Genomic DNA, 23,914 nt, shown 5'->3' with positions numbered 1-23,914 from the left:
CCTGAGGTGGCAAAATTATTTACACTGTACACATACCTTTCACGAAAAGACGACAAGGTATGTAGGCTCCCTCTAGTGGTATGCGAAAGTATCGTTGCCTAAATAGAGTTCAGTTGTATTTTACTTTTTAGCACAAGTTATTTTGCATAGCAATACAAATACAACATACAATAATAGAATACATATCAATTTTTAAGGAAGAGAAAAAAGAAAAGAAAATTTATTTAGGTATATTTCTAGGAGACATTTATTTTAATTTATATTTAATGCATTAACCCCCTTCAAGTTTTAAATTCATGCAATTCAAGACTAAATTGTCAAAAGTGCTATTGTATCATTACTTTTGTTCTGTTCATGATCTCCCAAAAAAGTCCAACATTTTCAAAACGTGCTTTGGGCTAAAAAAAAAAAAAAAAAAAAAAGTTAATATGTCCCGAACACACCGCACATTTTGTTCTTTCATTTGCAATCTGTCGAGAAATGCCGCCATGCTGTTAAAACATCAATAACAAACCAAAGACCAGCAATTCCCAGGCATCTCGGACGGCCCGACAACTTCTCATTTCTCATATTACACCAAATCTGTTGAGCAATAACAAAAGAGCAAAGAAAGAAATAATAACTAGAAATTGCAATGCCCTCAGATATTACACACGTGAACGCTGAGAGCTGCAGAAAAAGTTCAATCCATTTTAATTGGAAAAACGTTGTCCCAATCAAGCTCATTTTGTCTTTTGATTACGTTGAATCTGTTGAGCACACCATATGAGAAATTGCTTACATTTACAAAATCACTTCAGATGTGAAAACACGAGTGTGTATTCCACCTCAAGGAATAGACACACAATGACTGGTCTGTTGTGTGCAGCTTGTTACATATACTTTGAACACAATTGATCTGGTTCACTCTAGCTGGTCACACATTCCATTTTTCTCCTTTTATTCGTTCCTTTTCAAAGCATTTAACATTATGGCGAAGCCATGACACCAATTTGAGGTTCAGAGCGCTTAGGGATCTGAGATTTGCTCTGTCAATGACAAGAATCCAATGTACGTTTTAGGCTTCGGGTAACAGCTTGTACCTGTACAAGTTAGGCGTCAAGAGCACAATCATGGCTTGCACCTCCATCCTCTTCAGCGACGTAAAAATCCATATCAGTCCTTACGACTTGCTACAATAAAAACACACACCTGCAAACTTTTGTGTGTGTGTGTGTGTTTTTTTTTTGGTATCCTGATTGTGTGCAGAATGCATGCCATTGTTGTCAGGAGTTGGACTTCAGCCACTCAGTGAAAGAGGATTTGTCCGAGATGCTCCAAAGCTCCGAGAGCAACTTCTTCTTCCTCCTAGAGAAACAAATGAAAACAAACAATACTCATTGTCAAAACACGTACACTGGCAGCTGCAAGTTGTCAACTTCTGACCAACAGCTTGATCCCCCCCCCCTCTCCCCTCCCTCCATGTGTGTCTTGTGCACTCAATGTGCTCTCACTCTGACGAAAGTACAAACATTTCATATAGGAAGGATTAGACTGATGAGGTAGTACGGCTGAGTGCATGTGTGTGTGTGCGTGCGCACAATGGACATTTCATATGGTGAGGATTAGAACCTATGCAGCGATGAACTCCCCTCCCCGCAGGCAGTCTGTTCCACAGCCTGTATTTGGACGCTGTTTCCCAACCTTTTATTGAGCCAAGGCATGACTTCAGATTTTATTTTTTTCCTCCCCAGTTTATGCTAATGCGGTGTAAGTTGAATCGAGGTACCACTGTCGATTCCGGTTTAGTGTCTGTGTTATAATGTCAAAAAATAAGATTGGCGATGAATCAACGACAAGCTCGTTAAACGGGAGACTTCTTTTGTCATGGTGATTGAATCGTCAATTCTTCACATATGATGTACACCAGTGGTTCCCAAACTTTTGCAGGCTGGCGCCCCCTTTGGCTCCCCAGTGAATTCCTAGCGCCCCCTCCTCCCCCCACCCCCCCACCCCCCCCCCCCTCGGCACATATGTAAAGAACACCTCTTTCTTGATATTTGGTTTGCTGCAATTTGAAAAGACAAAAGGTTAAAAACAAATGTGTATTTCACAAATAAAACCCAATTTAGTATTTAGTAAACAAATTTAATTTTTTAGCAGTTAACGGTTTCAGCAACATAGAACTGTAAATAAACATTCAACCAGTAACCTTCATTGTCTCACACGTAATATTAATGGGATGGATGTGCTTGGTGCAGGGACATAAGCTGGAACTCACTAAGAAGAAGTCGTAGATCCCCGCGGTCAGTAATTTTCAGTCGGTTTCTTTGCTTGGAAAGAAGCAAGGTGACTGCACTGAAGCCTGGTTAGTTAGCCTGTCGCCACATATTAGCTTTGCGGGCTCGACTGGGGAAACATGTCACGTGACCGGGACGAGCGTCTTGACCTGAATTAATTGATCGTCGATAAAAAAAAATTCTGTGCGGCTTGGCGGCCCGGTACCAAGTGACCCACGGACCGGTACCGGGCCGCGGCCCGGTGGTTGGGGACCATTGCCCTAACCAGCTCAACACAACACAACACGGCGCGTTCTGGCGAGTCCCCAATTTCATGTTGACTTGAACTCAAGATGATGTTGACCGCCAGAATGCGGTTTTTATTATAAGATAAAATTCTGAACATTACAAGCTTGAAATTACAAACCTGAGCTTTTGCTTTTGTAGCTATGCTGTCGTATCTGACTGGGCCAGAGCGGCGTGCGTGTTGTGTACAAATCGACTGCCGCCCCCCTACCGCCCCCCTACCGCCCCTTTCTTCCTCACCGCCCCCCCAGAGCTTTCCACCGCCCCCAGGGGGGCGGTACCGCCCACTTTGGGAACCACTGATGTACACTGTCAGATCACATGACTTATCAAGATTTAGCACAATCGTTTCAATTGTCAGTTTTATTAAAGCTACAGCATAGTTAAGTAGTTTCACACTAGAGCTCCTATTGCAGACAAACTTTGGTAGGAAGACGCCATTTTCTAGTGTGTAACGATGGTACGACTTTTAACTCACAGAGGCAGCACTACTAGAAAGCCAATTTTCCATCACGTGGCTAAAAGGGTAGAATTCATGCAGATTTTGTGCAAAATGCAAGTCAAGGTTCCAAGAAATCACAATAGAATAGATTGATGTTTTTTGTCAAGCTCCACAAATTCGGTCTGGTATTCCAGGAATACCGCGTCCAATTTATGGTTGACAATTGTCGGCACGGCGATGAAATCAGGTTCATTTGGGCGTTAACCCACGTTTGAAGGCACCGAAGCTGCTTGGCATGAATTCAACCTCACGACGCGCAGACTCACATGTCAGGTTCTATTAAAGCACCGATGAGGTGACTTTTTTTTTTTTAAGCTTAAAGGGCTCGAATCTGCAATGTTCCCATACAGGTTCACAGCAGGGTGAACGTGTGGCTTACTAGACAACAGATAATTAATTTCCACGAATCTGCATGCTTTTTACGAAAAACATTCCATATGAAAGATTTTGCATATAAATCGATAATAGTGTTCTCATCAAATGCAAAACTCCACACACTCCTTGCCTCATTTGATCACAAGCCACTCGTGAAGCTCTGATTTTTCTTCCTCATTATGTCCAAAGTAGCACAGACCTTTTCGACTAACAAAGGCCTCGAGAAGTAAGGCGAAAAAAAAAAAAAAAAAAAAGAACATCGATCCAGTTTCTACAGCACGGTTGAAGTGGATCTCTTTCCACCTTTTTTTACCAAATGGCTCATTCTTCATGAACGGAATGAAATGAGATTGAGATGCAGAAAAAGGGGAAGGGAAGGCGATTGGACTTTTTTGATTAACGTTCTTTGAGCAACAATGTTTCTGATTGTGTGTTCACCTTCGGGAGTCGACGGCGTCCTCTAGCTCTCGGGCCTTGAGGGCCGCGGCTTGGAGTATTGACCCCGAGATATCAGCCAAGCGGGCGACATTGAGGCCGTAACTGCGGCCAGCCGCTCCTTCGCTTAACTGGTAGAGGAAAGTGATGAATTCAGGACAGAGGTCTTCATCTGCAAAAGACATTGGTCGGATCATCGTCAAAAGCAATGCTGGAAATTCTAAAATGCCTAAAACGTGTCCGTGTGTATAGGGACTACGCATACCTCGTGTCTCGGTAGCGACATCGGGTTCATTGAGGATGAAGGACATGTGGTAGTTGGACACGTGTCGGGGGTACACCCGCTCTAGCTCACATAGTGGAGGGTAATGGGTGACAAAGAGGGTGAAAGACCTCACCTGCAATGGAGGAACAACATACGTAAAGCATAACTTGTCCTCTTCAACCTGTTTCATTTTTGGAGGAAATCAACCCAAAGGATAAAAAAAAAAAAACTGCATACATATGTTGAATTGTGGCTAACCCATGGCAAGATTGTTCTTACATGTTTCCATCTTATGCAAAGTCCGTTCGAAAAGTCCGCCTAAAAAAGTCAATCTACGAGAATAAATTCATTTGCCATGATAACCCTGCCTATCTACTCGATAGCCGCTACCAACAAATTCGAATTTAAAATCTGACTGTCGTGCGTGACATGGAAATGTTCAAGCAAATGCTTGATTGTTTATGTTGGATTTCTTGTTTTTACAACAATTCCATGTGTAAATCCATCAAAAACACTTTCATAGCATATTGGTAGTAAGAAAAAGGCAAATTAAGTTGTTCAAAATATCCAGATGAACTATGACATTGATTGATTTTATTGATTTATTTATCTATCCATCCATTTATTTATTTATGTATTTATTTACGTGGACGCGCGTTGATGATTATCAAGTCTTTACTCGAGTGCAAGAGAGATGTGTAGGAGGGGAAAAATAGGGATTTAGAAAACGGAATACACACAACAAATGGTAGGTGTGGTAACAATTATGTAACGGTCTGTCATGCTGAAGAACAAAGACTGTGAATTCATATCAAAACATTCTTTGGGGATGAATGCACCAATTGTTATTATTTTATTATTATTTTGTCACTCGTAATTATGACAGTATGGATGTTGTTGATGGATTGGACAGCATTACATTCATGATTTAAATTAAATTTGGATTAGAGCCCCCCCCCTTTTAATTCAGCCATCGTTAATAAGAAGGAATTCTGAGGATGGAAACCAGTTGTACTGTGAAGAACCACAGACCCCGGGCCGAGCGAGCATGCTACCTCGCTCGGTGTGACAAAGGTCACGTCACTAGAAATACTGAACAAGATGAGCAGGGCGACGCCCACACTCTTCCAGGAAAGGCACACGGACGGACCTGCGCCCACGGTACCGCACACACACACACTTGAAATCACTCCTGTCCACCTACATTGAAAAGAACAAACAAACGAAGCGTGGTGGCGACTCGTTGGCATCTGAATAATGGTCTGATTGGACGCTAATGGCCGCTGGTTGGCGGACCACCCCGGGGTGCGCTGACAGCCTCCTCAGTGGGAGATGCTGATGAAATTAAGAGTTGGAACGATTGGTGAAGTCGATTAGTTGATAGAAAGTTCATGAGATCACATTATTCCTTCTGACAGCTCCAGTCTAGTACGTCACTCTCGTAATTCTTCATATTGCTTCAAGTCTGATCCTGAGCAAAAGCCTCAAGGTGTCAACAGGGAACCGCCGGTAAACTTTTCTACCCAATTAAACACTGTGACACTTTCTTTCTGCTTTGTCAGTATCGGCATCGCACAACTAACGAGCGCCCGCTGATGGCGGTTTGTGAGCTACAAAGTGGATACGATTTAGCGTATGTGAGGATGTCGCTGACCCGCAACGCCGTTATCTTCTTTGGGTTCAACAATAAGGTGAGTAGCAATGACCTTTGTTTTTTTTTGTTTTTTTTTATGGTTGTTTTTGCAGTACCCCGCAGGAAGAGCCGTCAGTTTGAGGCTTCATCATAAACTGGTGGGTGGGAGTCAATCGAGGAATTATGCACAGTGAACTGACGCCACGTGACTTTATTAAAATATTAGCACGACAGGGCCGACAGACGGGATGTATCAATAATTGTGTCTTTACATTGATACTGTCAGAGAGGTTTGAATTCGATGTGTCCATTTTTTTTTTCATTGTCATTAAATGCAGTTTGCAGCAGTCTACAGCTACACATCACCGTGATGCGGCATTAATCCAAAATAATGAAGTTTGTCAACTACAAATACAATGTACGGGTGGGCAAAGTATGGCCTGGGGGCCACATAAGGCCCGCTCGGTCCAAGAAGCATTTACATGATCAAAAGGTCTTTAACATTTGTTGTATTTGTTCATAATTTAAAACTTTTTCAATGAATGTAGTTCTCAACATTCATATTGAATTCCTTGAAGGTAATATCGGGTAACATCAATTCACTGCTGAATACAGCAAAGAGTGATGCTGTGAGTTGAATTTAGAAAAAAGCCGCGCCCGCTGTTTCATGTGAGGTGTGACCGGATCGGCCCGTGAAAAACCAAGAGAGCAATGTGTGTAGCACCGAGCGTGGTGTGACGCTAATAGCGGGACCTGCTGCTCGTGTGAAAACACCAGCGAGTCTGATCGAGAGTCACGTCTGAGTCCGCTGTGAAGCGTTTTAGCACGGAGGAAACATCAACGACAATCCTTTGAGTACGCCGGCTGTGACACACGACGACGCAAGACGCAGCAACTTGTAGCTTGCCGTGAGGTTTCTGCTTTTTCTCTTTTCAGCATCAAGGCTGTCTCATCCATGAGCGGTGTTATGAAAGCCATCTCCATTCTTAACTACCTTCCGAGTGAATGCTGGGGGCAGGGAAAGGTGCGTTTCTATAACAACCAAGTCAAAAAAGGAAAAGTCTGAATTTGACACGGGGAGGCATGTCTGGTGAGGAGGAAGAGGACATGACGGAGGAGGAGGAGTGGGAGCAAGAGCGCATGAAAGATAGTGTGGGTCTTCTTGTACCAAGAAGGGATGTCACTGAAAAGCCAAACTCCTTTTTGCTTGTTTTTCCTTTTATAGCCAGGACTCTCAAACAAATCAATGTTGTTATACAACAGGTGGTTAAAGAGCCTGCATTAGTTCTATCTTGCTTTATGGTTTGCGCAAAATTACATAAACCACAAGATTGGTCCAAAAAAAAATGAGAACGTTTATCCTTCAAGGGTGTCGAGTGGGAACACAATTCATTTCAGAACGCAGGGCGACCTCTGGTTTATTCAAATTCTTCTTCAAGGTTTGAATGTAAATTTTGAAATATGGTGCTGCTTTGAGATGAGTTTCATTCATTCGCTAAGCACATCCGTACGCACAAAACAGTTGTATCTCAAATCGTCCTTCCCCATTGAAATAAACAGAAATGTCAATAATCTGTATAAGCCCAACATTTTTAGTAACTGTATTTTATTTAAGCAAGTAAAGCATAATTTCATGGAACGTCCATTTTTAAAGGTGTTTTATGTTTTTTCCCCAATGTCATAGAAAAAAATCGGAACGACCGCTACATCCCCAAAACTCGAAAGTATCTCAAGGCGCGACTGCATTCCAATTTATCGAGATGCACCTGAATTCTCCTTCTTCTGTCAGCGTGTCCCAGAAGAGCGAGCCACAAAAGCCCAAGAAAAAACAACAACAATTATCCACCCATAGTTAGTTCCAACGCTTGCTGAACTGAGGGCTCGTGAACTACGCTGAACGACTGCACAGTGGCTTTGCGCTTTTGTAGTAGGTTTTTCAGACTTGTTCCAAGTCTACTCACGACTATTGCATCAGGCACAAAAAAAGTCGTCCACGACATGATTTGCTGCTGTTTTGTTCCCACAGAATCAAAGTCTTGTAATGAGACGAGACTCTTTTTATATCCTCAAAAGAACAATCGATCCCCAAGGAGTGCTTATTCGATGTTAAGCACGATTATTGACGCGTCGCTACTCATTCATTTGATGTACATATAGTAAAATAATAAATAAATACAAATAATAAATAATAATAAAAAACACTGATAGAAATAAATAAAACACTGCAACTACGTGTTTGCACAAGTGTGCACACCCTCATATAAATGAACCGATCACATTCAAATGTCAACTGTTACTATTTAAAGTGCCACATAAAGTTCTCCTGCTTTGAGGTTGAGGCCTTGGTTTCTACACTGTGATTTAGAACTATTGATATTTCCCTCTGCCTTGACGCAGCCTCAAAGCATGATGCTGCCACCACCATTCATGTACCAATGTGCTTATCAATTACATAATGATTCAGAAGATGGGTTACCCAACTCGTTTCTCCATGAGTCTTATTTGTTCACACCTTGTGGACACTGGACGCTTCCAACTTTGTGGATGGAAGACCTTTCATAGGTTGAGTGCGGAAAAACAATCCCACCAAACACAATTTTTACAACACTGTGTAGCTTTTCCTTTTCAACTAATAGTTACATACAGTATGGGTATAAATCATTATAATAACAGCTGATATGAGCGCGCACAGTGAAGACGTATTTTATGACCACAAAGGTGAGCCGCATAACATTCATTCTGATATGTGCTTTTTTTTTTTTTTTTTTTTTAAACCAATGAAAACGAGGCCCATTGCAGCGCGCCAACAAATTAGGCGCCAGTGGACCATTTTTGCCTCCTTTTCCACTGCAACAGGGTTAATAACATTATAGATCAAGCCTCACCATTATTTCTCCCCATTTTGAAGGGTTACCGCACTGACGAGGCATCCCTGTTGCCTCGTCTCTCTTTTCCCTTCAAAACAAAAAATCACGAGCCAGCGGGGCACATAAGCCAGTGCGGTCAGAGGAGTACACAAATATGCATTAACTTAAAGGTTCGTTGAACTTGGCTTTCACATCGCAATCCTTGTTGTAAAAAGACAAAGCACTGTTTAAGCAGAAGAAACAGAAACGAGGTCTCGTTGTCTGACTTGCCGCGTAGGAAAACACGCACTTACATCTCTGATGAAGTACTCAAGGGTAGCGTAGGCGATGGCGATGCCGTCATGTGTGCTGGTGCCCCGGCCCAGTTCATCCAAGATGACCAGGGAACGCTCGGTCGCGTGGGAAATAATCTCGGAAGCTTCGGTTAACTCTTCCATGAAGGTACTGCGCCCTTTGTAGATGTTGTCCGAGGCTCCCATTCTGATCATCAGATACAAGGAAGAGGAAATCAAAGTCCGTCCGTCCATCCGTCCATCCAGAACATCCATCCAGAACATCCATACATACAGAACATCCATCCATCCATCCATCTAGAACATCCATCCACATCAATCCACATCCATCCATCCATCCATCCAGAACATCCATCCGGAACATCCATCCATCCATCCATCCATCCAGAACATCCACCCATCCATCCAGAACATCCATCCAGAACATACATCCAGAACATTTAAACATTCATCCACAAGATGGCAGAAGGTTTTTTCAAAGGATGCCCTCAAAGAACCAACGAGGAGTATAGTTTGAGTAATTCATGAGATATTCCTGAATTCCAAAGTATCACCTTCAAGTGTGTCTTTGCACCTGCCTTCATTGTCCTTGAGCATCATACCTTGCAAAGAACTGTGCAACCATGTCGCCATGGTTACGCCACACGTTATATAGAAGAGGGGCGTGGCAGGCATGCAGCTGCATTACAAGAGCTCATTTACAACAGTGTGTCCGTGCATGCCTGAGACTCGACTGAAATGATGGCCCATCTATAGTTTGCGCGTGTGTGGTAGGAAGACCGGGCACAATGGTTGCGAGGCGTTCCCGCACACGCGTCTGTCTACAGGCGAGAGGGCGCGCGCTGACAGCATCCAGCTGGAGCTCCTCCTTCCCGCCAAAAACACAGATTGTGAAAACGCACTCCACTGATCTCCATATTGATGAATAAACTTTCCATTGTCGTGATTTCTTGTTTCTATTTCAGTCGTAATTATGCAATTCATTATTGCAAATCATTTCTTAATTCAAACAATTAACAAACATCCGCCATTGACGTTCAAGCCACTATTTCAAAGCGCATTCACGGCTGCGAGTGATCAGCGTGTTACACGGCGTTACGAAGCTTCACACCAATTTTTTCAGCTCTTTCGACTCGACTCCGTTTCCTGCGCCGCGGCTGATTTTAGAAGCGAACATGCTGTGAAAAGGCCCGAGCGGACATGTGTGCCGCCTACAAAGAGGAACAGGCGGTCTGTAAACTATTCCAAGGCCAGGATGCAACACTGCGCAACAGATCGCCACGAGACAAACCGATGACGATGTCACATACACGCCATCGCCGCTGGTTGGCGACGGGACCTGTTCAAAAGCCGCTTTCTCTGTTTCCATGACAACCGTGGACAGATGCAGGGCTGCGCTTTGTAACCTTCAGAACTTAATGCAGACCAGACTGCACACAAAACAGCTGCAAGCATCCTACTGGATTCATGCAGAGCAACTTATTTCTGTACGGGAAAAATAAGAGTGCGCTGGGGAAAACAAAATTTTTCAAGCTGCTGTGCCGCTTTGAAAAGCTCATTGATAATCAATCACGGGGATCATCTCAGACGGGGTAGCCCATTAGACACCCACGTAGCATTTCATTACCCCCGCCAAAGTCTTCTCATTCCAATCCACTTCTATCGTCTCTTCCCACCACATCCGTCTCTCGTTCACTTATTAGAGCAGAAAACTCACCCAATGAAACGACAATATTACACATAATAGATGCAGCGGAGGGATTTGGGTGGGTGTTTATTATCCATATAAACTTTCCTCTGTCCCAATTAGAAACTGATAGGTTGATAAAAGCTATTGGGAGGTGAAGACAGGACAGCGCTCTTCTCTCAGGGGACACTAATTAGCTCTTAGATGCATTTTTCTAGTGGACAGGAAAGATTAACCTTCAATCCAATGAAATCCCTTGGCTGAACAACCCCAGCCCACTCAAACACAGCCATGACTTCAAGTGCACAATAACTGCTTTTAACGCCTTAAATATGAAAACTTCAAGACAACTAATTCGTTCTCCATGGAGCCAAGCTGATTGTCCGTCCGTCCATCCATCCATCGTGTCAATTCCCAACAGCAGGTTTTTATTGCGTTCTGTCACTAAACGGCATTTCGCCCTGATAACCTTAAAGTGCCCTCACTGGCCTAAGGAGCACACACAATAACTTCATTCCTCAAAAATAAAGCCTAAAACAACCCAAAAGTGTATCTCTCATGGATACGATCACACGCAATCGCCCGGGGTGTGCTGACCGGGTTTTAGCTCCCACTGGGTTAATTTATTAGAACATGCTTAAAGCCACAAAAAAAGACCATTACATACATCTGCAAGCCATTACGTCTAATCACAGAGTGCAACGTGGCCACAAATACGGAGGGAAAGTAGTACAGTGAGGAGTGGAAAGTGCACCGAGAAAAAGCTCTCCAACCAATAAAGACGTATTGTATCGTCCGCCAGCTCCCGGCACAACACGGGACCATGCTTCATCCGCTTTGTGGCGAAAGACACAGCGAGATTACCGCGGATTAGTCTCTACCATCATGCCTAAAAATACACTCCACACGATGGTACTTGGTGACGGATTATCTTTTGTTTTTTATTCTTTCTTTACTTTTTTTTTTTTCCCTCGAGGTTGCCAGACAGACTTGTCACATGCAATTACTCTAATAAGAAATAACAGACCTCCCGTGTTGTCATGGCAACTGTCCATCAATACAGAAGAAATACTGTCATTTGCGATGTCGCTGACATGAACGCTCATCGCTTACAAGGGCAATCAAGTGGAATCGAACCTAACGTTTTTATTACCGCCACTAATTTTTCAACACAAATGTGTTTTTGTGTGTGTGCAGGACCACTCAAGAACATCTGGTCCAATAGGTGTGAATCAGGATATGCAATTTTATTCAACACTCTGATTAGAGGTCAGTCTATTTGTCCACAGGTGTTAAATATTTCCCACTAGACTTGCTCTTACCTCGTGTAAATGCCATCCAAAATGGTCAAATGGGCCTCAGAACTTGGTACGTAGGAGCCCATTTGGGCCATAATACAGATCAGGGCCACCTGGCGGATATAGGAGCTCTTCCCCCCCATGTTAGGGCCAGTGATGATCATTGCTCTTTTTCCATCAGCCTGCAGTGAGATAGAGGTGAGGGCTTGGGAGCGATTTACAGTAAAAAGATATTTGGATGCTGAGGAGGTGGGTGGACTTGAAGCTTTGACTTGTTACAACAGAAACCCACTCAAAGTGTGCTTGTGCTGTTAATGCACACAAGCGTGTCGTACCTGAAGTTGTACATGATTGGGAACATACTGGCTGTGGTCTCCCATGAGTAGGTCTATGGCAGGGTGTCTGCCATTTTTGATCATAATCTGACGCTTACTGTCGGACACTTCTGGCCTGCAACAGGAGAAAAGAAAAAGCTGCAGACAAAGAAATGACATGTTTGGTCTTCAGGAAACAAAGGAAGAGAAGAATGAATCGTATGGAAAATCAAGCTAAGAGAGAGGAAGTAGATGATGATGAGCAGGGGCCCCAGGATGGAGCCATGGGACACACCTGGAATAACTGGGGAAGCATTCGATATAAATGAAGCCATAAAGTGTGGAGTGAGTTTGAACCATTTTTTTTTTTTAGAGGTGAAAGATGCAATTTTATATACTGATGGAATGATACCAGTGGAGAGATAATAATGAGGGTTAATACTGCAACTTCAAATCTATATTTTTTTGTAGTTACATCACAACTATTCTCTCCAAAATGCCTTTTTTTCAGAGTAATATTTTTTTGCAATACATTACATTTGAATCTTTGCTTTTTTTTTTTCCAATGTGGTCTCAAGAGTGAATTGGGAGTGCAGCAACGACCAATTTTTCTTTTGACGACTCATTAATTGGGTAGTTTTCGGATATACTGTCCTGGTTGTCGGTGTGCTTATGCGTGCTTGTGAGAAATGTTGGCATTCTGGTTGAGCACACTGCTGAGTCCAATGCACACACCCACGCACCGCCTGCCCGAGATTATAGGACACGACACAGAAAACTTGGATCCTCATCCTGTCCACTAATACATATTCAAACAATTCAAACACACACTCATATACATACGAGCAAGACAAAATAAAATGACATGAGGACAGCCATCACCTGCAATGGTCCCCATGTTTGGCTACCTCAGCCAATGAGAAGAGACAGTCCATGGTTGCTAGGTGACGAATAGCCCTTTTCATGGTGTGATAGTGCTCCCCAAACTGACTGGAAGAGAGCAAGGAGACATTTGCAAGCGTAAATGACCAGAAATGCATAATTGCATTCTCAGCAGATGACACCGCTGGTGCACTTGTACAGAACATGAATGTGACGGGCGACACCTTTGACACTCCAAGCTGTGTTTATCATGAGCAGTCTATGAGCCGGTGTGTGTGTGTGTGTGTCGTACTCCATAAAAGCGGTCCACTCCCTCTGGCAGTCCAGCAGCAGCTGCTCACGGAGCTGTAGCAGCTTCTTGAGACGCTCCACCACAAAGGGAGAGTGATACCTGCCGACTGCTTTGGTGCTGCGCAGGAAAGGAAAATGATGTTAAATGAAGTTTGTTTTGGCATTTCCTGAAAAGAAGTGATTTGGGAGACATGTACGAACGAGTATTCCGCATGACAGTGATGTATTGCTGAATAGTTACGGTTTTGTTCGTAAACAAAGCCAGAATTGCAATGCACGTTACATTCTTGCAAATTTGGACTCTTGTAAGAATGAAAAGTCTTTAAAAGAGTGAGTAAAGGCAGTTGAGACGTCTTCATTTTGCAATAAGTAAATAAAAAAACAAGCTGAAAAAGATCAATTAAAATATCAAAGTATTTATCTATCTTTGTTTCCCTTGAAACATTACTAAAAAAAAATAATTGGAGACGTTTAGGGCTATTTTGAAATCTGCCTCAATAGGAACTCCTTTCCACCTGTTAAACCGCTTTTTAAAAAGTAGCTGCTAATTGCTAGCCACTAGACGCTAACATATTATACAAAGTCCACGTAATTAGAGGGTATTTTTATTTATTTTTTTAACTTAAAACATTTAAAGATGATTTCAGGATGACATTTGCAACACTTTGTGACAGCAATATAAACCAGCTCCAACTACAGTCAGCAAGAAGAGTCAAGTCAAGTAGCCACACACTGTCAGAAACTTCCAAATAAAAGCATGCAAAAGCATTTTACTCTATTTGGTGATGAGATTTATTTTGGGGTTGGCTTTCCAAGCGCATTGGAGGTGCATTTCCATCATGCATAGCATGAATAATTGTTAATTATTACACCCACCTTCTTTCTTCTAGCTTGGCATAAAAAAAAACAACTGCATTTTATATTCTGAGAAGGTCGTTTTCCCGCTCTTCATTAGAAAACAAAGCCGCTCACTCTTTTTCTATGCCTGCGTTGCAGCTCACCTGCTGACTTTATTCCAGTCACGAGGAACAATGGACGACTGCGAGTTCTTCACCTCGATCAGAAACTGTCAGAGGAGGAAACAGACGAAGGCACGTCATTGTTTTTGACTTGCCTTGCCGCTCAGGCAGCTTCAGTAGGCGCACCTCCTGTCCTGCCACAGTGGTATAGTCGAGGCTGGGGGCTTTCAAGACAATTCGAAGATGTTTGCGATGGTCCTGAATCTCTTGTAGAACTTCCTGGATTTGCTCTCTTCTTTCCCGCACCACCGGGAAGCCGGACAGATCACAGAAGATCTCTGTCTTATTCCCGCACCTGCGGCATGTTACAATGACAAATTCACGCGATCCTCTCCTCAACTTCTTCTTTCACCTTAAAAGACTAACCTGGCTGCCTTCTCGTTAAGCACACCGAGGAAGCCGTGGGCCGGGGCCAGCAGCTCCGGGATGTCCACAAGGAGTCCTCGAATGAGCTCAGAGCGGATCTGCGCTTTGATAGCCGGCAGCAGGGCTTGCAGTTCCAGCGCCAGTCGACAAAGGCTGCTGCTGATGATGTAGAACTCCTGCGTGGATGCCTAAAACACATTTATGAAATCATAAATGTTGAATGTCATTTGACACACTTTCATTTCTTCACAATGACTTTTCACCGACTATTATGCTGAACGACCACAAGATTAGCACACTAAATCGGATCTACGCTCGGAAACGTCAACACATGAATCATGAGGTGATTTTGAAGCCAAGGAGCAAGAAAGCAAAGTGTGTCTTTGTAGTCCAAGTGAATGTCCCTAATCTGGCACCAATGCTACGTTAAAAAGAGATTGTGCTTCTAATGTCTATTTTTTTTTTTTTTAACAACAGACACAACGCTGACAAAAAAAAGCTCAATCGACATATGACCAAGCCAGTAAAATAATATTGCAACAACACGAAATGTAATCATTACATTGCAATTTGTGCTGTAGCTCTAAAGACCAAACCTGTGATCAGTTTAGATCCAAAGTATTGATTTATCAATGCACAGCACGGGCATGCCTCTTGGGAAGCGAGGCTATTGCACTTTATGATTCCCATTAGTGGAATTGCAGTGGACTTGTGCGTCATAAAGGGTTAATGAGAGTCAAAGTGGGACAAAGCTTTCTGGTATTAATCACACAGTGGCGCTTTATAGGTTCCCTCATATCAGCAACCCCCTGGATTGGTTCTTCTTGGAACATGTAAAGCATTGGTAGACCCTCATGAGCAGAGCCAGGGGTACAAGCCATTACACAATTTATCTACAGAGGGCCCACATTACAATTAGGGTAGATGTTTGTGAGTCCATGTCTGTGTGTGTGTGTGTGTTTGTTAAGTGACATTTATGTTGTTTTTGTCTATATGAAGAGTTCAACACGCAAATGATGGTGGAGACCCTCTGACATTTGAAAAAATGAGTCGGGCGGGACATGAAATGGTGTGAGACGTTCTGTTTCTCTTCAGGTATTTCAATGTCAACTGTGCGAACATTTCCAAATGTGGAGAAATAAAAGGAGGACGAAAAAAATGGTCACTTCTATATTATTGGTTACCTTTTGGTTGAATATGCTGCACATTCCTCTTTCCAGATCTGGCAAATGATTCAAGAGGGATCTTGTGGTGTTTAATGTGAGCGAATCAGACTCGAGGATCTCTTGCACTGCATTCTGACGCTCCCAAATGGACCTTGAGGTCCAAACAAAATACGTATAGGGGACATATTAGTAAGAGTCGTTCCGTTGATGCAATGTGTCACATTCAGATCCGTCAACGATTTCTTACAATTCCAACAGTGGCATGTTACAAGAAAAATGGAAATTCAAAGTCATTGAAGCAACATCACAAATAATCATGACATGTGTTGGTGGCTTTCATGCATTGTTATGGAATTAAAGAATGTCATCTGGGATTTATTGATGTTGAAATTATTCTGTGGCGCTGTGTGCATAGAATAAGAGTAATGTTTATCCCATCGTTAATCCTTCCGCACACGCGCACACACAAACATATGAATGAATGAATTGGGAAAATGACAACCCAGTATTCGTGAGAGGTTGTTTGAGGCAAAGAGTTTTATTTCTACCTGCCTATTTATTTAGTGTATCTACTATTGCCAATGGGTAACAATCTAGTGTTGGAATAAATGTAAATCTATTTCTGAGCCAAAATGGAGCCGTGGTTATTTGCGACTAGGGCTTGAATTAATTTCTTTTCAATTCTATTCTTCTTTTGAAAAGTAAAAAAACAACAGCAAAAAAAAAAACAGTGGCACAATAAACTAGTGGTCTTCACATCCACGTTTGAGATTGCTTTTTTTTTTTTTTTTCTACCCCTCCTGTCACGACTGTTGTTTCATAACACGACTTTAAAGTGGCTAAAATGGCTTTTGGTTTCGAGTCAGGTTATAGTACCAGCTGTTCCTTTGGCAGGTGCGACAAGCCGTGTGCTTACCGTGATTCTGTGAGCGGACGAATCACCCACTTCCTCATTAGCCTCCTCCCAAATGGAGTGCGTGTGTGGTCCAGCACCCACAGAAGACTGCCCCTCACACCACCATCTGTCTGTTTTGGAGCACACAAGACAACTGTAATGTGACACACAATGAATAGTAATTGTCGAAAAAGGATTGGAACTAAGATCAAAATTATCTACGTGATGTCTGACATTCTGCGTGCCCCACAGGCTTCGTGCTGAACCTTTGAGCCGTCGCCCACGCAAGCCTAACTTGTCACCGAGCAATTTGCCGGGAACTGAGAAGCAGTTTAAGTCAGTCGCTAAATCATTAGCATCCACAGCGCAATGAGGAGAGGAAGCAAATTTTGTTGTACTACTATAAAAAAGAAAAAAGAATGAATAAATGCCTATATTCAAAATCTAAAACGAGGTCAAGTTCCACGAAATTGTTCATATACAGTCATGTACACCAAAATAAAAACAAAAACACGCACCTATTAATAACTTGCGTCACTTATTGGGTCTTTAATGTACTTGAACTACTATACAAACAAAGGAAAGAAAAAGAAATCACCTGATTGGTAAGGATTTCCAGGTTCCTGATGGTGGCGGCACTGACGATCATTCCCTGGGACTCACCACTTAAATGTTGGAAGGAGCTGCATGGAAGTACAAAACGTCACCCCACTATATAACAAAAGCACAATGTTGCCCGCTTTCTAAGGATGGCTTCATGCAGAGAGTCCTTAGCTGAAGACCAATGGACAGCAAAAACGGAAGAAAGCTAGTCGGAATTTCGACATACGAGGGGGTCTGCTGTATACCTTTGACTTCTAAGCACTCTCTCCAAGTTGAATTCTTGAAGGTACTGGATTAGAGGACCCAGACAGCAGATCACCGGACTCTCCAATGATGCCACACGAGATAGAGCGTGACAGCCTGGACAACACAAATGCATTTAAAAAATAATAATAAAGTTCAATTTTAAACTTTTATTTTTGCATTTTTTGCGTTTTTATAAGTCATTCCAAAAATGCACTATGCGCATTGGGGATGTGTTGATATTTGTGAATGATTTAATCCCACTTGAAATATGAAGCATAAAGTGGAAATTTGCAGTGATAAGGATTATTCTAAATAGGTTCTTTGGTGACACAGGTCTTCTACTATAGTGAATTTCTCCAGCAAATGGGGAAACATCGAGGAGTGATCTTCTCATCTCAGTCCAAAACATTTGTACTTCTTCCTGCCTCACGACGTCGTCCTTGATGGAATTTCTGCTGGCTTTTAAGGTTTTGCTTTCTCAATAAAACAATCAAAAGATGTGATCATGATGAAACACATACACACACCTTCAACTTGGTTGTGGCAGTAAAATTCAGTGACTGTGTTCATTGCGGAGGCAAACTCAAAGTGGGCGCTGTCTCTCTTCTCAACTCGCACCTTGTCGTCAGCCTGAGCACTGCGAGGAATAAAAAGTGTCATTTTCCCACCGAATAAAAGGAAAAAACAAAAACACTCTTCGGGCCGTCTTCTCTAACACTCGCACACGTAAGCGGCATATCCGCTGCTCCGACACTCATTCATTCATGCTGCAATGCTGCTTTCAAGGACTTGCCAACTGTGTCCGATCTGCTGTTGCCAAGGCAACCGAGGCAAACATGTGGCCATGAATGTGGTTTTTGTTTTCTAATACACACAAGCGCACACAGACACACACACACAAGCTATGGTTCATCAAGTTCGCTGCTGGTCACACTGGGAGCAACAATGTTCTTGTTCCAGTAAGCGCCATAAATCGTTTAGGTCGTCGTTTCAAATCAAATGATGAAATGGTTTCAACGTTTTTTTTTTTTATTACTTATTATTATTGATCTATTTGTTATTTATTAATATCAAGCTATATTGTCTATCTGTTTATCTATCCGTGTGTGTCTATCTGAGTTGGAGGTTCATAGAAAATAAACTTGCCTTTTTCCCCCCCACCCTCATTTGAAAGGTCGGCTTGGAAATGCTCCAATGTTTTCCGTATATTTCATATCATATTATTTAACCCATTCAAAAACTACAACGGGGTGACTGCGCCGCAAATACAATATCGTCTTAACGATCCATGAAAATCTACAATGGCTTAATGGCAACTCAAAATTAAAAGAGAACAGTTTGGAAAAGCCTGACCCAGTGAGATTCTTCACTTGCTCAAATTCCCCTCACAAACCTGACTCGTGTCGAGTGAAGCTGCTCATCTTGCACCCAGCTACCAACCAATCACCCGAGGGCTCATTACCTGACTCTCTGCGGACACGCACGCCTGGTTGCCAGGGGGCCCGCTGCCACCACAAAGCCCCCGGGGGAGGTCAAAGTGCTCGCTTGGTCGGGAAAGTCGATGAACGGGGAACCCAGGTTGAGCTGATTTTTAATCAATCGATATACTAACGGAGATTTAATTTCCAACGGTTACTCGACTCGATTGAAAGATCCAATTCATTCACAATTTTGAATGACCACCCCAAAGGCACAAAGCAAAACACAAATGAGCGTGAAGAATGACACATGCACCAGGTAGGAGAGGACAGAAGCAGAAAGCGGCTGGCGGCCTTCTACTTATCCAATCAACTTCATCTAATCGAATTCACTTGACTCCCTTTCATTCTGTCCTTTCATTTTCATTTGTGCGTAATGCAATGAGAGAAAGCCCCGAGAGGGAGTCAGGGCTTATCTTTTAGCTTTAGCACAACGCTAAAGGCAGCACATGTATGCGCACTTTAATATGAATCTTTCACATGATAGAATGGGATGAATGTGTTTGGGTTAGTAGTTTACCCATATTCAAAAAACTTGCATGGTGGGTTAACTCAAGACTCTAAAATGTCTGAAACTGATTATTTCTGTCTAGCCACCATCGCAAAATCAGATGGAATAGACTCCAACTCAACTGCGACCCTTAGGAAGACAAGAATTTGCAGAACATAGTAAGCCTCATGAAAAATAAATTGGTGTGTCGTTAAAAAAAAAAAGCCCACTACGCCCCCTGGTGGATACCTGGCATTGGTAATGCTCTGCAATAGTTTCTGGGTCTCCGCTGAGAGGTCAGAGGGCACCAGGATTTCCACAGGGTTTAGCATCAAGATACGGCTCTCCAATTCGGAGCGAGACTGACTGTCAGGGAAACAATCGAGCTGGACCTCTCCTGTGCCGGGCTGAACTGCCTGCACCCACAAATGACACGCTACTCCATTATCAAACACATAAATAAGACATAGCATTATCTGAAGAGCCAAAGAACAACCAAGCAAGACAAAGTGATGCCTGCAGAGATGAGATTAGAAAGGGTTCCAGTCAACGTACCACCAGGCCCACAGTGAGCTGCTTCTTCAACTTGTCCCAGCTCTCACTGACACACAGCAGGACGCTGTCAGCAGGCTCCGACAAGACATCGTGGCTCCCGCCCTCGTTCACGTCGTCTGGACTGCACACCGGGTAGATGTCTCAGTGGACTGTTGAGGACAATAATGCTAGAGAAATGCAGTGCTACAAACACACACTTTCTGTGCTTAATGGCCACAGTTGTATTTGAAAGAACAAAAGCCAGGTTGTTTTTATGACCAACACACATCACATATGTCAATGTTTTATTCCAATGCTACTGTCATTGTATTACGGAATCTCTGTTATACTTAATTACCCATTCATTTAAATGGAAAACTAAACGGTACAAATTCTATTTGACCAATTTGATTAGTTCCAATAAATCAGTTCACCCATTATTAAATGCGAAAAAGGAATGAAAAAAAATATTGTCACAAATTTCAAGAAAGAAGACTAAGTTCATCACAATACCAAAAATTTCTTGTCTAAATAACCGTCATTAACACGAACAATAATAATAATCAAACCTCAGCGACTCATTGATCTTGCACTACCAAATATTTCGGGATTGAAAAAGGATACCCTCCCCCACCAACGTGGATTTGGTGTACAGAGCCGTGAGTCGCCGTGTAAACAGAGTGTTCTTATTGGCCCCTGACGCTTTGATGGCTGAAGTCTCAGTCTGCTTGACGACACCCACCTGAGCAGTAAAAGACAACAAAACCGTCTTTAAAATGAAATGCATTGGGGATTTTTTTCCCCCCCCCCAAAAGAACAAAGGGTCATTTAACACAAGATGTCTTTCAGAACCCCTTCGTACAAAAAAAAAAAACCCCAACCTGATCATTACGTCGTGTTCTCATTTCTTTACAAGGCAAATTTGGGATTTTTGTTGCTATAATCATCAAAATATATATTTTTCTTTTTCCCCCCAAAAAACCCAACAGACTGAATTTATACCTTGTGACCGTGGGACACAAGCCGCCTGATGTGAACAAACAATCGGTGTGTGGGGATGCTGCACGTCATAAAATGATGGTCCAGGTGACAGAAGATATTCAGTACCTTTGCTGCAATCTGACAACACACACACACATTCAATTTCCTTTATGAGCTTTGTTAGGATAAATCCAAGAGTGACTCCTCACCTCAGCATCATCTCCAAAGAACCTATACTTGTACCCACACTCCACAGCCAACAAGGTGTCCTTGTGCTGCTCTTTCAGCTGGATGACCTGCTGCTCCAGAGGAGTATACACGCTCTTTGAGCGTCGGCACAGGGGACTATTGCTTATTGGGATCGGCATTCTTCCAGTATTCTGTCCTTCTTTGCCAGCTGCCTTGGCAAACTGAGAGAAGCGGAACATCTGCAAGATGCAGTGAAAAATGGACACAGTCACTGAACACGCAAATATACAATGTTTCTATCATGAACATACTCTCTTCTGAGGTCTGCTGTTGGGTACCTGCTTTGCACCCTGCTCATCTCCAGCGTCTTCTGTGAGCTGGTCGTTGTGGTTGTCAATGATGTTGTGTTGACTTTTGGCATCAGCAGAAAATCCACAACTCTCACTGCAGGCATTCTTGAAACCAGTCACAATATCACGACTCTCGCCACTGGGTGCCACAGTCGTGCAGGTGAAGCCTCTCAGCTTCTCCAAGGTCGAAGGGCATAACCCTGCCGGATCTCGGCTGAATGGCAACTTTTGTTCTGAACAGACGATAATCACAGCATTGTTGAAATTAGTCTGGTCACGATAACAAACTCCTGAACTGGATAACATAATTATACTGATGATGGCAAAAATATAACACATTAGTAAAAGCAGATGCTTTGAGTTTTTAATATTTCAAAATATTAGGCAACAGAGGCTATTCAATTCTTAGATATACAGTATGAGACATCACATTAAAGCAGTGCTTCTCAATTATTTTCTGTTACGCCCCCCCCCTAGCAAGAAGAAAACTATTCGCGCCCCCCCTCCCCACCGTGACTATCCTAACTTGTCTTGTAAGTCGTAAAATGTTGCACTGTCGCAAACGTGACAGAAGTAACAATGAGAGCGCCACTGCCCTCTGCTGTAGTAAATGCGCAATTACACTTTATTCTAGTACTGCCAAAAAAAAAGCCTGTTCCCCAGGGTCACACGCGCCCCCCCAGATATAGCACCGCGCCCCCCAAGGGGGGCGCGCCCCACTATTTGAGAAGCACTGCATTAAAGTATAATGTAATTTATTATTATATATTTGGGGGGGGGGGGGGTAAATCATTTCAATAAGCCAGTAGGCTTCATTTTTTATATTTTACGGCCAATGAACCATATGTTATCTATTTCAATTATAAACACTGACTTGCATCCTTTTAAGATCTCACTACTGCAACTCTACCAAACAAAGGTGGCGGAAACATGAATGGACAAATGGCCTCAACTACAGAGGCGCTCTAATCACCTCTCTGAGCGGATTCAGTGCCCAGGGCTCCGTCGTCCTCCTCCAGGGAAAGCCTGGCTTGTTTGGAAAGTAGCTCAGCATCATGGTGGAGGGACTGGGAGGCCCGCTTCTGTGCAGCAGACAAACCAAATACAGTGATCCCTCGCTACTTCGCGTTTCGTTGATCGCGGCTTCACTACATCGCGGATTTTTTTTTTTTCAAATTAACAAAACATTTCAAAGTCAAAACTTATTACGTATTGCTCGAAATGTTCGTTTAGAAGTCCGATTTGGCGTGTTGGCACGATCGCGAATTGTACTTCGCGGATTTCACTTATCGCGGGTGGATTTTGGAACCAATTATCCGCGATAAACGAGGGATTACTGTACATGATGGTTAGGGTCTGTAGCGATGTGCACACAAATGCATTTGATAAACATCATCTCCGGTTACATGATGCGGTTTAATGCACTGACTAAATAAAGATTCATTCTGAACGTGGCGTGCTAGCGATGGTATTAGGAGCTGGATGAAGTAAATCCCAAGTGAAGGACCACGTACGTTCCGTTCCGTCTTGGTGACCTCACCTTGCTTTTCTGGAGATTACAATCCCTTTGCGTTTTTGCCGCGCCGCCGGTTCCGCTGCTCAGACTCCCGAAATACTTGCTAATGGACGCCTGAGAGACACACGACTTTTTCAGAGCTTTGGGCATCCCAACTACCACTTGTTACTTTGACTTAGTCCATGAGTTTTTATTGTGTTGACAAGTTGTGGTGACAGAATGTTGCAGGAATGCTCCGGAATGTTTCTTTTTTAAAACCCAGCGTCGCGCGCGATGAGCTCACAGTCGCGCTGATGACGAAATTTTCGTTTCCTGTTAAGGGTTTTCAACATTACGTCACACTTGACTGATCGTTTTTAAATAATGTATCCAAATTTGAATGGGTTTTTTTTTCTCTTTACGTCCCTGAAGATGATCTGAAATACTTTTGAGTAGTAGATATATTCACAGTAACATTGCCTTAATTTTGAAAAGATGTACGGGATGTTTGTTTGAGATCACCACGAAGGCACGAGGAAGACTCATAAATGGCCAACACATGTCGACTTGCTTTTGATAAAAAAAAAAAAAAAAAAAAATACGTTAACGTTTGATATAATTATTCTGGGCAAAGAATGAATTTCTAGGTCGGAAATAACTTATGTGACACAAAAAGTGTTTATTTTTTTTCAGAGA

At 42.8% G+C, this 23,914-nt stretch overlaps 1 protein-coding gene across 2 annotated transcripts; it reads right to left on the bottom strand.

Annotated features, from left to right (window-relative positions):
* Positions 1 to 670: 670 nt before the first annotated feature.
* Positions 671 to 23,544, bottom strand: msh3 (mutS homolog 3 (E. coli)). Of its 2 annotated transcripts, none has more exons than XM_061278980.1 (24): positions 23,264 to 23,544; positions 22,697 to 22,805; positions 21,712 to 21,956; positions 21,394 to 21,612; positions 21,206 to 21,322; positions 20,828 to 20,945; positions 20,225 to 20,364; positions 19,919 to 20,085; positions 18,229 to 18,338; positions 17,701 to 17,815; positions 17,451 to 17,535; positions 16,874 to 16,983; positions 15,976 to 16,108; positions 14,792 to 14,979; positions 14,552 to 14,720; positions 14,408 to 14,472; positions 13,408 to 13,524; positions 13,116 to 13,223; positions 12,255 to 12,369; positions 11,944 to 12,101; positions 8,935 to 9,121; positions 4,142 to 4,274; positions 3,880 to 4,048; positions 671 to 1,347 (listed from the first exon to the last, which is right to left on the bottom strand). In XM_061278980.1, the coding sequence occupies exons 1-24, from the start codon at positions 23,387 to 23,389 to the stop codon at positions 1,266 to 1,268; spliced, it is 3,285 nt and encodes a 1,094-aa protein (XP_061134964.1). In that variant the 5' UTR covers positions 23,390 to 23,544; the 3' UTR covers positions 671 to 1,265. The 2 variants fall into 2 exon arrangements, with proteins under 2 accessions (XP_061134964.1, XP_061134965.1); XM_061278981.1 differs by having other exon boundaries at positions 22,697 to 22,802.
* Positions 23,545 to 23,914: the final 370 nt, after the last annotated feature.

This window comes from Syngnathus typhle, linkage group LG5, assembly GCF_033458585.1.
Source record: "Syngnathus typhle isolate RoL2023-S1 ecotype Sweden linkage group LG5, RoL_Styp_1.0, whole genome shotgun sequence".
In the NCBI taxonomy this organism is placed as follows: domain Eukaryota; kingdom Metazoa; phylum Chordata; class Actinopteri; order Syngnathiformes; family Syngnathidae; genus Syngnathus; species Syngnathus typhle.
This window is presented reverse-complemented; position numbering and strand designations above follow the sequence as displayed.